Source organism: Silurus meridionalis, chromosome 14 (assembly GCF_014805685.1).
Source record: "Silurus meridionalis isolate SWU-2019-XX chromosome 14, ASM1480568v1, whole genome shotgun sequence".
In the NCBI taxonomy this organism is placed as follows: Eukaryota; Metazoa; Chordata; class Actinopteri; order Siluriformes; family Siluridae; genus Silurus; species Silurus meridionalis.
Window position 1 is genome coordinate 9312340 of NC_060897.1, and position 15980 is coordinate 9328319.

Consider the following 15980-nt stretch of genomic DNA (forward strand, 5'->3'; position numbering starts at 1 on the left):
AAAAATTCCAGTTTCTATTCTTTTCAAGATAATGCTGCAGTCACAGACAGCCTTATCCATTTACATGTTCTATGAAATGAAAGCAACAGGCCACCATTTAATAATAGCATTTGAAAGAACAAGGGGGGGTGGGTGGAGCTATGCTTCTGTTGAAAGTGAAAAGCAACAGATCTGAATTTCCTGCATCCATTTTATGCTGTACAATCTGACTTGTTGCACACAGAAAAACCCTTTTGGAGAAAGTTATATTAAATGTAGGTAGGAAATAAAATCAAAAACTTAATATTAAATGTGAGCATTTGACAATGAGTATAACAGCAACTGACCAGACATAAAAAAAAAAAAAGAATGCCAACAAAAAAAAGTCAATGTCCTCAGACAGCAATATTCATTCTTGCTAATATATTAGGAGAATTTCAAAGCCAGGGCTATGTAAAGTTCTGAACAGAGAAAAAGGTTTCGTTGAAGAACAGGTCTGGGGATCTGAATATTGATGATGAGAATTTAATGAAACTTAAGAATGAGTATTCATGAACTGTTTGTTTATTCTTGCTTAAAATTACCAGTGGACATGTTTCACAACACAATACATAAGTTAGTTACAAGTTACATAAAACCGTATCTGAGACAAACACTGACTTAGAACTTTAACTTGAAGCTTGGTAGACTAAATTTCCCACAAACAAACAAACAAACAAAAAATCTAAAAAGAAAAAAAGGAGGGGGAGAGAAAGACAAATCAAATGGAAGTGTTGCTGCAGTTGCTATACCGACTCTTGAATATTTAATCTCCAGAAACCCCCACCACTCTGTGTCTTCTACACAATACCAAAGTGTCCAAGATTTATGGCAAAAGTTAAAAGTTTAAAAAAGAAAGAAAGAAAAACAATTTCTGCCATTCTGTTAATAACCACCCTGTTGCGCATTTTAGCTTTTTAGTTTTTGTCATCTTTCTTCTCCTCTTCCTCATTGGGGTACGAATGCCACGTTAGTCGTTCCTCATAGAATGAAATAACTACTTGTGGGCATTTTACATTAGCTTCCTTTGCTGGCACAAGATCTGCCTCATCTGAATTTTTCCTGGAGGCAAAAAATAGAAAAATTACAAAATATACACAAATACTGTCCGCTTTATTAAGAACACATGTAGTGTTGTCGCGATACCAAAATTGTGACTCAATACAATAACAATACCATTCGATAAAAATAAAAAAAATAAATCATGAAAAGTCATTGAATAATTGCAGTTTGTCTTTATTTATTAATAAACAGCTGTCAAGCAACAAAAATAAAATTGTTGCAGCTAATGAGCTTTCTTTGCTTTGTTTAAATTAACTATGGTTCACAATAGAAAGTTTTTGGTTAACCGAATATCGATATGAAAACTTTCTCTCTTGTTCTCGTTTTATTTATCATTGAAAAGTCTTTTTAATTAATGTAACTTAGACTCAATGCAACTCTTTGCTTTTACCACAAAATAAATCACACTCGTTTGAATTATATTTGAAGGCATAAGCAGAAATGGTATCATATTCGCTAACCTGTCGCTCTTTAAATTATTTGAACAAGTCGGGATGTCTGTAAGATGCAAGATGCTTTTCCAAGTTGGATGTGTTGACTGCAAGATGCTTTGCCAAGTTGGATGTTTTGGCTCCCTTCGCTAGCAATGTTTTGTAACATTTCTGACAGACGGGTTTTGTGATGTCGCTCTGACCGTCATAATGCCCTATTTTACTTTCTGCATTCACTTTATCTACAAGCTGGTGGTTATAATATTTATTTTTCTTTTTATCGTGATTACAGTTGAATTTACTTGTGATCTCAACATAACGAGGTGCTTTCTCATGATCTCAAAGTAAAACCCTGTTTTCTCACGATGGACTTAAATCGCGAGAAAATCTCACGCCCAGTAAATCTTTCAGGTGTATATTATGGAGTACGCGTTGGCGTCTGATGCTGCCTCTAGAACACAATGCTGCCGAATACACACAAAATTAAGTACTGATCGTGAGGAAATTATGTTGCGCTCACGAGAAAACAACTCGTTGTGCTGAGATCATGAGAAAAAAAAAAAAAAAACTAAACAAACAAAAAAACCCCATAATGCATGGCCACTTAGGATTTCCATACCGGAGTGCATCTGAGAGAAAAAAAAAAATATGCCATGCACTTAATGTGCAGTAGAACAATGCCCTGCTTACATACTGCCCCCTAATTTCAAACGCTTGGAAATACAGCTGTCAGTGTTAAAGTACCAGTACTAATAAAATGAGGAATCATACTTTTTTTAAAAGCAGGGTATCACAATACCTTTCTACTACCAGTATATCATGCAACCCTAATGTACAGTCATGCAAGTAGTCATGTCAAGAGCATCTAAACTGAGCATTTGAGGTGTTATTCCCATTAAACTTGATAATATGGGTAGGCTAAAGAAGAAGACCGTGTTGCCATATTGCATTTATTCCGATCACTCAAAAACAAAGTTTTTGAAGCTGATAGCACCTTCTTAGCCACTGTATTTTAATCCAATGGTCAACAACATCCCACACTCTCAGATTCGCAATATGAAAGTGCACCTAAAAAATCTGTAAGAATTGTGTGATGCAATCATGCCAGCATGAACCAAAATCTTAAAGAAATGTGTCGAAGCTCCGAGTATTTGTATAGTGTTCCTAATGAAAGGCTTTATGCATGCACATTCTTTCGCTCCTTTTTTGGAACACCTGTACATGTGCGGCACATGTGCATGCGAAGACAGTGCGGTCGGCACTATCTTGGGTTATGTGTTTTGTCTTGTGTTGTCTGTCTGCACTGTTTGCACTAGGTTGCACTCGATGCACTTTATGTAGCTATGTGTTGTAGCTCTATGTTGTTTAGTGTAGCACCAGGGTTCTGGAGAAACGTGGTCTTGTTTTGACTGTGTGCTGTGTACCACTGTGTATAGCAGAAATGACAATAAAAGCCTCTTGACTTGACTAGAAAAAGACTGCACAGAATGGTCTTTTAAAAAAAATTCACAAGTGGCAGTTCTGCAAACAGAGAGATTTTGTTGAGCGGTTGGGGAGAACGCCCAAACTAGTTTGAGCTGACAGGATAACTAAGGCAATCAAATAGTCTTGCTTTTCATGAGAAAAATCTCAGAACACACAACAGACTGAACCTTAAGGCTACATCCGCAGAAGACTACATCAGGTTCAAAACTTCTAAGACGAGAACTGGAACTGGGGAATACATTGAGCACAAGCTCAACAAACAGAACAGTCAAAGACTGAAAAAAAACATTGTCTGGCCAGATAAATCTTGATTTTGCAATCAGCAACATTAATCCATTTACAAAACCTGCTTTGTTTTAAAAGATCGTGTTGTTTTTGAAGCAAAGGTCTTCTACCCCATGTCAGTTCCCAGTATTGAAACTGATAAGAGGATATATAATGGGGTAAAATTAGAGAATAAGTCTAAATCTATTTATAGCATCGATAACAAACCGTAATGAAAATATGGGTCCAACATGGGGCACTTAAGGACCAGACTGTAGAATCTCTGCCTTAATAGTGTTTTACTGGAAACCAGAGATAAATGCTGTTTGAACATAAAAATATCTTCACATACCATTTCATGAGGAACATCAGCTCTCCGCTGGAATCTGTAGCTCCAATAATGCGCTCAGGATCCAATCCCCGAGCAAAGCCCCGTGGCTTCTCCTGCAACAGCAAACGAGAAAACTAAATTTACACTCTGATTTAAACACACGCTTTTATCTTTCATTGAATTAAAAAGCACCACTTTTCTTAAAGCCCCTAACAAAAGGTTATTTACATGGTGTGGGGCAAATATATTGAATTGAAGTCAGAAATCACTCCAAAGTAAATCCGTTTCTCACCTCATCTTTCCTCTTCTTGGGCCTGTCTTCACTGCCTGTCTCATTATCTGACTCTCCCACTTTTCTCTTGCCACCTGGGTCTTTTTTCTCATCTCCAGCCTTCTTCTGTGACTGCAGGAACTCTGCTATTAAGTCTGGGCAGTCAAGGTTATCTTCGGGCTCCCATGTGTTGTCCTCACTAATTAGGACATTAAAAGCATCACTGGACTGCTTATTAGTGTCAGCAAAATTACCACAGAAATAATTAATGCAAACAAAGACTCCACACAAAAACACACTCAATATGTATACACTGAATTATTTGTCTACGTGGCAGCGATTGCAAGTGTGTGTGTGTCTGTGTGTGTGTGTATATATATGTATGTATGCTGATTTCTTTATGTTTTTATTTAAAATGATCCCAAATTTTGGAAACTGTCTCTTTCTTTGTCCTAAATCCTGTGGAAGCCCATTTCTACTACATAATTTTTTTTTTGCCTAATTCCGACTTTTTCCTTAAAATGCTTTTTTTTTTTTTCCCCTGAAGCTGTTGGTGCATGGAATGAGGCTCCTCTGTTTCATCTGTCCTGTCCAATCTCCTCCAGGGCTGATTGTTAGAGTTCTCTACAGAAATCAGAGGCTTAGTTTTATACCATGCAATTCTATTGATTTAAGCCCATTTCATTTTCAATGTGTAAAACTTTCTGCCACTACAGAGAGGGAGACGCTGTTCGATTGGCAAATAAAATTCTGAATCACAAGAAAAAACCTCTGAATTAAGCAAACTTTAATTTAATGTGGCAGAAACGGGCTTCTCCTTGGCCCTTGCTGTTTTCTCCCCGTTCCTCAATTTTTCATTCTGCAGCGTTTACCTGTCCAGAGTGCTCCAGAGTTTAGCGGTTGGTGCAACAGTAATAATGGTCCGCAGGAAATGCAGTGCTCCGTGTATAGTCAAATGGACTTAAAGTATTTTTGTAATCGATTTACTCTCGTTACTCTAAGACAGGGGTCACCAACTGAGAGCTACTTCTTGGGTACCGATTAATGTGAAGGGCTACCAGTTTGATACACACTTCTAAAATAACACATTTGCTCAATTTACCTTTAATTATATGGTATTATTAATAATTGATGATATTCATCTATATCTAGTCCTCTATATTTTAATATTGTCATTTTTAAATTCACACCGATGCACGTGTGATTTTGTCAGGGAACCACCAGCCATGCCTCCCTCCAAGGCTCTAACCCTCCCTCAGTCGCTCCCTGCTCTAATTACCTACACCTGTTCCCCATTACCTTTCCCCTTTATAAGGTCCCGATTCCACCTCACTCACAGTCGGATCTACTCGTTGCCATGAGAGATCTACCGGCCTTCCTACCACTAGTATTCCCCGTACTTCCATGTTACTGGCTCTGCTTCGGAGGAAGAGCTCAAGATAGGTTTGCCCTAAATGGTTCACATTGACGATCATCCCTGTACTACCGGCATTACGGATTATACCCGCATTACGGATTATACCCGCTCTCCGGTTCATACTTCTCCTCAAGCCTCTACCTTGTATATGTTCAGACTAAATAAAGACTGTGTTTAACCATACTCCGGTTTCCGACTCTTGGTCTATTCATGACAGATTTAAAAAAAAATAGCAACAAAAAAAATTAGATGCAGCTCACTGGTAAGTGGGGCTATGGGGAGATTTTTTTTTTTAGAAAAGGCCCGTGGGCGACTCATGTGGTCCTTGCGCGTGACCACCCTGCTCTAAGAATTGTTACAGCCCGAGATATACCTAATAAAAAACATTTCTGATGCAGTAAGTGAGAAAGATGATTTATTTTTTTTAAAGGGTGGGAGCAAAAGAGTCTTAAGAGAACACACACACCCAGCTCGGTGTCTGTTATAAAGAATTCAAAGTGAAAGTATGATTGTGGCAGAAGGTTTTTTTTTTTGGTTGGTGAACCTGCGGCCTGTCTCTGCTTTGTTCCACCCTTAGCCAGTGAGCTCTCCACAGTAATGTTTAGTGATTCTGGTAATAATTTGCTGGCTGGTGGTGTTAATTCCATTACTGTGAGAAATTTGTTCTGGCTTGCTTTGATTATGCATTTGCAAGATGACTTCAGCAGGTCTTTGCTTGCATTGCTGCTGTATCCCACACATGCACATACGTGTGTATTTTATTTGAGCTTATACATCACCTGTATAAACAAATGCAAATGCTTAACTCCCACTCTCTCATCATTTTCATTATGAAAATCTTAACATAGGAGTAAGAAGGATAAAATCTGGACTCCAAGTTCCAGAATACAAGGCAGCTATATGATGTTTTTGCACTATTATGTTAAGCAGGGGGGTTAAGAACTTATTTAAGGTAGATGTATTAAAAGATAATATCAATAGTGACTTTCTGCTACTCCTTTTAGCTAGAAAATAAACAAGGTCTAATTTTTATTGACAGCACTATTTCATCCGTTTCTTTATTTATTACTTGAAATAAAATTGCAGCTAAGTGTATCTCGTAATCTCTGCATACCATCTGTGTCCTTGTAATTTGTTGTGTATTTTACTCCTGCAATAAAACAATTTCCCCCGGGGATAAAATAAAATATACCGCTAAATCAAGATAGCTGGTAGTTTAATGGTATGCTGCATAATGCAAGAGAACAATAACCAAAATGAAACTAGACTCAAATGTTAGTAAATTAAAACCATTAAATATGTTACATCATATGCATATATGTTTTTCACTCACTCTGTGAAGCCCTTCCATTTGAGCAAGTAATCGACTCGGCCCTTCACCACCCGTCGGTCCAGGACTTTCTCCACCACATATTCTTCCTCTTCCTCTTCTACCACATCCTCCACCTTCTTCTTGGTTTGCTTCTTTCCTCCGGTGGATGCCAGTTTGACAGCTGCCTGCACAGGTTCTAAAGAGCAGAAAAGAAGGGAAAAATTACTAATAGTGTCTACTAAACTAGAGCAAATAAAGATTTGGAGAACAGACTGTAAAGCAAAAGCATTTTCTGCATTGCATTAGTTGGTTTATGGAAATCTGTACTTCTTAATTCCTCATCTTCCAGTTATTTCGTGTAAAAAAATTATTTCTGGAACTACAACCTAGAAACTAAAATCTGTCTTGTGGCTTTAGAAGAAGAACCCTATATCTTGACTTGACTTGACTATAGGTTACAGCAGAAAAGTGCATCATAACATATTAGGAAGATGGTGTCAGAGCACAGGACCTTGCTCAAGGGCCCAAAAATGGCAGCTTGGTAGTGCTGCAGTTATCCAGAATCTTAACTGTTGAACACTGCTAGTTCATAAACAAGCTTTAAAAAATTAACTGGGTAAAGTTAAAAAGTTTAATTGTTTAATGTGGGAGGGTGTGGCTTAAAGTGACTAACACCCTATATAAAAAAAAACAAACAAAAAAAAAAAACCTTTCTTTCGGCTTCTCCCATTAGGGGTCACCACAGCGGACCATCCGCATGTTTAAATTGGCACATGTTTTTACGCTGGATGCCCTTCCTAACGCAACCCTCCCAATTTATCCAGGCTTGGGACCGGCACTAAGGCTTGTGCAACCCTAATGGCTGAGGTTGGTTCCCTGACCGGGGATCGAACCCGGGCCGCATCCTAACCACTAGACAACCAGGGATCCACTAACACCATATTTAAGGTGTGCATAACTATTAGTCAGCTTTTCTATATCAGGTAAATTGGACAAAAAGAGTTTTAAATGAGACTAAGAAGTCAAACTGCACATCTATGTAACAAATAATTGACAGGTTCTTAAACTAAAGTATGGCAAAGAAAAGGTGCATGTCGACTGCAAAAGTGAGGTTAACATATTTTAGAACTGCAACCTTTACTGAATGTTCAGAAATACATAGTGCACGTCTGAAGCACCCAGAGACACAAACTGAAGTGTCATAACTGAGCCAAGAAATAGTTGAAGACCGAGTTCTTAAAGGTTATATGGACAGATTTAATAAGAGTGACTCTAAACGAACCATATGGGTGGATCACTAATGGACACAGTATCGATTCAAGCAAGCCACAGGTCGAGAAGGGGTAATGTGGTAGTGTGTTGGACGCTTCGGGTTGAAGATGGACTAAAATTCCAACCCCCAAAACCTACTAGAAGACACACTCTTCATGTTGTGGTACAGGAAGAAGTCCCTAACATCCAAGAAGGCCATGACCTTAAAAGAGAATCAATGCTCAATGCTGAATCGCATACACCAAGGCACACTAGTGCTTGGCTAGCCAGCAAAGGCATCAAAGATGACAACAACCTGACCCCTTCTTCACCTAACTCAAATCATATTAAGAACTTCTGGGCCATTCTCAGGGATGGTATCTTTAGTGAAAGAAAACATTTCACCTCTTTGTACAGCATTAAGGAGGCTATGATGGTCACCTCATAATGATTGTGAACAGATCAAGAAACAGATTCAATGTATTAAAGGCTCATGGCACTTATTGAAAAGAAGAATGGCTACATAATCGGGTGGCTACATAACAGACTTGAGCAATTTTTGTTATACATTATTTTCTATTAGTATTTGTTAAATAACTAGTTTATTCATTGATTTGAAAGTAAGTGGGGAAAATACTATAAAAAATGTGAACTACACATTTTCAAACAAATGAGTCTATTACATTTGTTTATTAATTGAATTGAGCAGAGAAATACATTTTGTCTAATACTTGTGCATTAGGTGTTAATGTGGGGTATTAGACAATAGAATGTCAAGTCAAATAAAACATTTTTTACAATGCATAAAGGTACAAAAAGCATAATTACTTTTGTTGAGCCCTGCCAGAAACACATTTATTGTTGTTCCTTTCCACCAATACATAGAAAGCAATTACACTCTTTGTTCATCACTTATATAAACCCTATTACATATACAGTTTAAAACAGTGTAAAGAACAGTAAAACAAGTAAAAGTAGAAATATTTGAGATTTTCTTAGTCCAAAAATAAATCACATTTTTTTTGGCTATTTTTTCCTTATATATGTCTATAAAGCAGAAAATAGGGATCTAGAATAATGACCCACAGAAATCAGTTTATATATTTGAAAATAATTACCACAGTTTTAATATTATGCATAATGTGATGTATTATAAGTAAGTAACAAGAAAAGTTTTTTTATGTGGTTAATCTAAACTTTTAAATTATTACACACAGTGTGTTTCATTCTTGTTCAAGTTTTAAATTCTGTAAAAAAAAAAAAAATTCTCATTATTGTTAAGCAATACAAAATAAACAAGCATCTTTCTAAGGCTCTAGTACATAAAACTGAGTGTTAATATATGCATGTATTCATATGTACATACACATATGCGAGGGGTGGGGAGATCACCATCGTGCTTCACTGTAGGGCTGGTATCCAAAGTGTGAGCAGTGCTAGATATACTGTCAAACCTATTGTCAAGGCCAGAAGGTTACATTTTCATCAGATAGAAAAACCCTTTTCATAAGATCCTGTCTGAAAACCTGGTATTACATATACCTGATTTCCCCTCCCAACAGTGGCTTTCTTCTACTACTCTTCATACAAGAGCTCCCACCTGAGCTGTGATGTTCTCCACCTCCTTCAGAATTACCCTTTGCCCCTTCATTGGTTCCGCTTGAGTACACTTTACACAGTTTCTCCTATTTTCAACAATGAATGTATACATATGCATTTCATGGCAGGGAAATCAACTAGTCAAACAGAAACACCTCTAAGCCTTGTGATTTCACTTTTCAACCACAGTGCAAAGAAAAATGTGTCCGTGCAATTGACATCTCTACCACCCACTTCCAAAACGCATGCCACAGAGCGAGAACACAGTGAACTGAAGCTTAGCATAATAAAGTTGTGCGTCACCTGAGGTGACAGCTGCAGCATCACTAGTGTTGTCTGTTGGTTGGCTCATACTCGTCGAGGAAGAGTCTGCGGAACCTTCTGGTTCCTTGTCAACGTCAAAGGAGCTGAACAGAGTGAAAGTGCAGATTAGGGAAGGGAAGAGTCAAGGGGTCAAGGGATTTTGTGATATCAGGGATCCATCATAGATAAGGATACACAACATTTTTACCACCAATAATGAAGATAATAACATTAAAGAACACATTAGTAATTGTTTGTTAGCTAAAACATGGTAGCTGAGAGGGTTAATCTTTCTTTAGAGCTCAGGTCTTAAAAAGTGGCGTACACTAGTATTCACATTTCTTCAACATTACATTTCAAGACTGATAAACTCAAGCAAGTTTTAGCCAAACATTAGACCAGGAAACGACACACCACATGTGCGGCCACATCTACTCCCTTTTAACGGTTATAAAAGCAGAGATTCACCCAAGCGCAGCAATTAACCAAAGAATGAACGATTTCACCTTAGCAGGGCCGAACAATTAATTACGCAGCACACTAATCACAGTTTTGGCATCTATAATTTATCAATTGTAACAAGCTCAAATTAAGGTATTTTCCTCAGCAGTATGCCTGCTGTTTCACAATTAACTATTTCTACTTATTACCCACTCATCAATTTTCTGTGCTAACCTGCAGGGGCTTTAAATGGGAATTTTTTGACAACACCCTGGTCATCAGACCACCTACAGGCATTTCAAGTGCTGTGATGGCAACAATAATTCATCACACTAAGAACATATAGCTCCTTTACACTAATAATAATAATAATAATAATAATATAGTAATACAGCTCACATCACCACCATCTCGCTTCTAATTGCACAATTTTAATTATCCTGAAAAAATTGCTGATGTGATCCTAAATTAGAGAGGCCATGTTTTTTTTGTAGGCAAACATATTTCTACATCCTCTCTTAATGCCTCAGACAATATGGCTGCCAATTGTGACTTTCTGTTTCTACAATCTCTTCCTAACAGTTTTTTGATAGTAGCACATATTGATTAAGACATTTACCAACTGATGTAAAAGATAATGTGAACATATTCCCACATGCTCTTCATTTACTACAATAATGGATTCATTCTTAATATATATTTTAGAAAAAATAAAAGAAACAGTTCATAATCTTGCCCAGACAAGTATAATATATTTGGGTTATTATAAATACTTATAAAAGGTCTGTAAATCTCTCTCTATGTATTCAAACCTTATTATTTCTGCTATTATAGTTCTCCTAACTATGCATAAACAATGTTTTGATGCATGTATGCATGTGTGTGTGTATATATAAATATATATAGTGCTTATGATTTCTACATGGTTTTGTGGGTGTCATTTTCAAGCGTCACTTCTCAGGTAAATCTCCTCACACCTCCCTTATTACAGCCAGCTACCATAATAATAATAATAATAATAATAATAATAATAATAATAGTAATAATAATAAATAATGTGTTAAGTGTTATTAACCTAGGCCCTTTGTGGCGTCTGAATATGAAGGTGCTCGGTACTATTTTGCTGCGGCGCCGCAGACAGCAGCTTTTCTACGAGCAGGAAACCGCGCTTCCGGTACGCATGCGCGTAAAAAGAAAACAATGTTTGTCAACGACATAAAAAAATAGAGCATTTTAATGCGGTCTGTATCTTTATTACGCGAAATACGTCAAGCACATATTATGGCATGTTCAAAAAAATGAACAACTGCAACATCCCTGCGGCTATCCAAAGTCACCGGGAGGGGAGGCGTTTCTTTCTTTCTCCAGGCGGAATGGGCTGAACCATCTGAGGCTAGCTGGCTTACATTACTCCTCTCAGGGCTACAAGACAGACCATACCACGACTGAGAGAACAATACAATGATACCCAAAACGTTACAAATTTATCAACAGTCGTAATGTGGTGAATTAAATACTCGGATTTCCCCATGTAGCCCCTTAACAAAAAAACATAATGATCTGGCCCGTGGCAGGAGCTGAGTGATAAGCAGGAGCACAACACGCCTCGGTCTCCATGTTGACCTGCAGCTCACAAGTACTAACGCGAGCACCCATAAACATGCACCCAGCTCCATTCCAGGATCAACAGCCTGCCTCACATGACTGGACGAGCGCGTATTCAGCACCAGAAAGACTCCTATTTGCCATTCATTAAATGCATAAACCTCTGCAGGTACACGCTACCGAAAACAGGTCTTAATCCACCAGTTAGCGAACGCTGGTTAAAATATGGCGACAAAACCGCGTCACTTACCTGTGAATCGGTTAAGGAAAATGGCACAGCAACACCCCTGAATGAGTGCTAATTTATGGGGCGGGTTTTTTTTAAAGCACCTCGGGCCGACTGAAATGCTTTTAAGAAAAAGGTTTTGCAGAAATAGACTGGTTACTCGGCCAGACAAAAGATTTTGCGACCCGCCAATTCCGACCGAGGCTGATGACGTATGACGGCGGAATCATGGGAGTTGTAGTTTTAAGAAGTGTCTAGGCTAGTGGGGGCCCTTACCTTTTTTGCACCATGCACCAGTTCCGAATAAAAACCCATTATTCCCGCATAGCGCAAAGCTAATCTCAATAACGTGCATATTATATTGCTATCATACTTATATGGTTTAATTATTCATTTGATTATTACATACAGAATACAATGACAATGTAAGTCAGCTCACCACAATGCAGAATCAGTGCAAGCTTCATTTATGAATGCATAGAAAAAACTGGAACAAGTGGGGGGAAATTGGCATAGGCAGAATTGGTCCTCTTTTAAAATATGGGAAAGTCAATCAAATTGAAAATAAAATAATGAAAAATGTGTATTTTTTCCTTGCGGCATGGTACCAGTGATCCTGTGCCCAGTTCTGGTCTGTGGGCTGGTGGTTGGGAAACCCTGATCTAGCTGAAAACAAGCCCCTTATCCAAATGTCGCATTGAACTCTTTTCCAAGTCGGCACTTGGGGGACATTGTTGTGGCCAAATTAAACTATGTAAAGTTTAAGGTGGCTGCTTTATACTATGTATATATATATATATATATATATATATATATATATATATATATATATATATTTTTTTTTTTTTATAATGGCCCACCAGTCAGTGGTACTGATAGATATGAAGAATGTGAATGGAGATAATAGCTGCAATGCAGTGGCCAAGAAACTTTCACTGTTTCCTTTTATGGGGAAGTGTTTGCTCACTGGTTAAGAACACTTTCATACTGATTAGAAAGTTGTGGGTTCAAGCCCCATTATCCCCAAGCTGCCACTCTTGTGCCCTTGAGGACTCCAGTATTGCACCAGTATTGTTGGCTGATGTATTATAGCTGACCCTGCGCTCTGACTTCCTAACATTGTAGAGATATGCTAAAAAGGAATTTAACTGTGCTGTAATGTGCATGCGACAAGTAAAAACTATGTAATTCAAACTTCATGAGATCACCATGCAAAACATGTCAGAAAACATCTTGGAATGTAAAACCTCTTGAGTGTTCCAAATTTCACAATCTGAAACACTTGTGCATCATAGATCTGCACTTAGCTCATCATCACTAAATGTGACAGCAATCATAGATGCAACCTGTATTGTAGTTAAAGATAAATGCATTAAAGAAACAGTTTTACATATCTTGTCTTGTTCCAATTAATCTAATGTTGGATAAAAAAACAGTATACTATTTACAGAGTAGTGTTTATTGTTTTTTTCTGGCCTAGTACATTAGAGTACATGCCAAGTATTTTTTATTTACAGGTAGATTACTTGTATGAACATACAGTAGCTCATATGAGTTTAAACTTTAACATTTACTGTATAAGTTAATTTCATTACACCAGTGTCAGAATCTCCCGTAGTTGTTAATGAGTATGGGTGAATGGGAATATGTGTGTGTGTGTGTGTGTGTGTGTGTGTATCCTGTGATGAACTTCCAGAGTCCCATCCAGAGTCTGTTCCCATTATTCCCAGGTTATGTCCAGGCTTATTGTGACCCTCACAAGGACAGAGTGGTTAATAAAGATAATTGAAAATAGCATTTACTAGTAGACCTGCAAATAAATACAAAGGACAATACATTGCTGGAACACAATGCTATTGCACTACAATGCCCCAAATAGTATTATATAGACACAGATGGCTGTTATAGTCTATTATTAATCATATCAGTACAATTATAACACATTTACAAATCAAATATAAATACAAACCAAATCAACAATGAAATAACTAAGCATGCACAATTATGCTATTTTTGCCAAAACATGAATGCTAATATCCTGTTGATTTTTTGGTAGTTTTTAGCCTGGAATACCCTTTAATGTAGTGACATAAATTCAATTCTGAATCAAAAACAAATAAACAAACTTATAAACAATTTAATATAAAAGCAAGTAGGTCTGCAGATAACAATAACCATAATAAGTTTGTTAATCATTTACGCAAGAAGATACAATTTTGAACATGCTGTATATTTTAATATTTTAAGAGCTATCTTGTTCCATAAGCACATAAATGAACCGAGCAGTAATTAAACAACAATGGCAAGACTGAGATATCCCATTCTAATGACTAGTGACTGCACCAGGACAAGAGAGCAATTTGGGACAAAATAATAAATATACAGTATCTCACAAAAGGGGGGACACCCCTCACATTTCAGCAACCATTTTGGTATATCTTCTCATGGGACAATACTATAGAAATTAAACATGGATATATTTTAGAGTAGTCAGTGTGCAGTGTATTGCAGCATAGATTTGCTGTCCTCTGAAAAGAATTCTACATACAGCCATTATTGTCAAAAAAGCTGGCAACAAAAGTGAACATGTCAAAACTGTGCCCAAAGTGTGAATTTTTTGTATGAGCACCTTTGATATCTAGCACTGCCTTAATACTCTTTGGAATGGAATTCACCAGAGCTGCACAGGTTGTTGATGGGATCCTCTTCCTCTCCTCCATAATGACATTTTTGAGACACTGTATTTATTAAAAAGCTGTTCTTTACAAATGTATTGCACAATTAATGTATATAAATAATTGTATTTGTTAGTACAGTGAGCAAAAGAAAGTGTATCACACTGGTTTCATATTGGTGTACTGAAAGGTTCTTTAAGGCCCATGCTTGCTCATGTGTTTGATGGCTTCTGGAAAGAAGCTGTTCTTGTGTCTGGCTGTATTGACACTTGGTTATTTGTAGCACCTGCCAGAGGGAAGAAGTCCAATTAAGGAGTGTCCAGGATCTGTGGAATTGGCGATGAATTTCTGGAACAGGTCCTGAAAAGAGCGAACGTCTGTGCCAGTGATATTCTGTGTGGCCTTGACTATCCACTGTAACTTCATTTTATGTTGTTGGGTGCCTGAGCCAAACCACACAGCAATGGAGGTGCAAACTCTGTAAAACAGCTCCTTGTTAAAGTAAGTACGTCTTATGAGATTCTTTCATTTTTTACAATTCAGGTCCTGGCTGATAGTGGCTCCCAGAAAGCTGAAAGATTGATACAGGGCTGTTTTAAATGGAAAGTAGGGATGTGTTGTTGGAAATACATTGTCATCCTCACCTTTTGAAATCATGTAAACCAGGATTTCATGTCTTGTCATGTAAGCCCACCCACAAACTAGGAAATGTAAAGAGAATTAAAAAAGGGACTTGACTTCAATTCCTGCTTACTGTCTGTCAGGAAAATTGGCAATCCACTGGCAGGAGGAGACCAAGTGTACTGGTACAGATGTTGAAGGTGTCTGGAGTTATTGTGTTGAATGACTAGCTAAAAATCAATAAACAGGAACCTAGAGTAGGCAGTATGAAATGTCTTTTGCTGACTGCACCATCCATTGATCTGTTTACCCAGTAAGCAATCTTAAGGGAAGCCAGCAGTGGGACAGTAATATCCTACAGGCAGGCCAGCAGATAACTCTCAACCCCAACACCACCCTCAGATTTTCACAGTATGGTCTTGTCAGCCACATGTTTCATTTGAGACCCAAGCTCTGCATCTTTTACACTGCTGGCTGTAAGCAAACAAACACATTCAGAGGACTGTGCTATGTTCCCACTTTTGCTGATGTCAAGATGATCCTAAAATTGGCTAGTGTTTTTCACTTCCTTGGCTCTCGGTCTCAGATGACTGTGGCATCATAAGTATGCACACAAGTTTTTATTTATTTATTTATTTATTTATGTATTGCAGGTTTTACTCCCACAT

General features: G+C 37.6%; 1 protein-coding gene and 1 long non-coding RNA gene across 3 annotated transcripts; both read right to left on the bottom strand.

Moving 5' to 3' along the window:
• Positions 1–525: 525 nt before the first annotated feature.
• cbx1a (chromobox homolog 1a (HP1 beta homolog Drosophila)) lies at positions 526–12229 on the bottom strand. Of its 2 annotated transcripts, none has more exons than XM_046865442.1 (6): positions 12041–12229; positions 9745–9848; positions 6613–6787; positions 3884–4085; positions 3613–3704; positions 526–1080 (listed from the first exon to the last, which is right to left on the bottom strand). In XM_046865442.1, exons 2-6 carry the CDS (start codon positions 9791–9793, stop codon positions 936–938), a joined length of 663 nt encoding a protein of 220 aa, XP_046721398.1. In that variant the 5' UTR covers positions 9794–9848; positions 12041–12229; the 3' UTR covers positions 526–935. The 2 variants fall into 2 exon arrangements, with proteins under 2 accessions (XP_046721398.1, XP_046721400.1); XM_046865444.1 differs by having other exon boundaries at positions 3884–4061; positions 12041–12224.
• Positions 7401–9737, bottom strand: LOC124396343. Its single transcript, XR_006927760.1, has 3 exons — positions 9385–9737; positions 9209–9296; positions 7401–9089 (listed from the first exon to the last, which is right to left on the bottom strand). It is a non-coding gene; the product is annotated as an uncharacterized LOC124396343 (long non-coding RNA).
• Positions 12230–15980: the final 3751 nt, after the last annotated feature.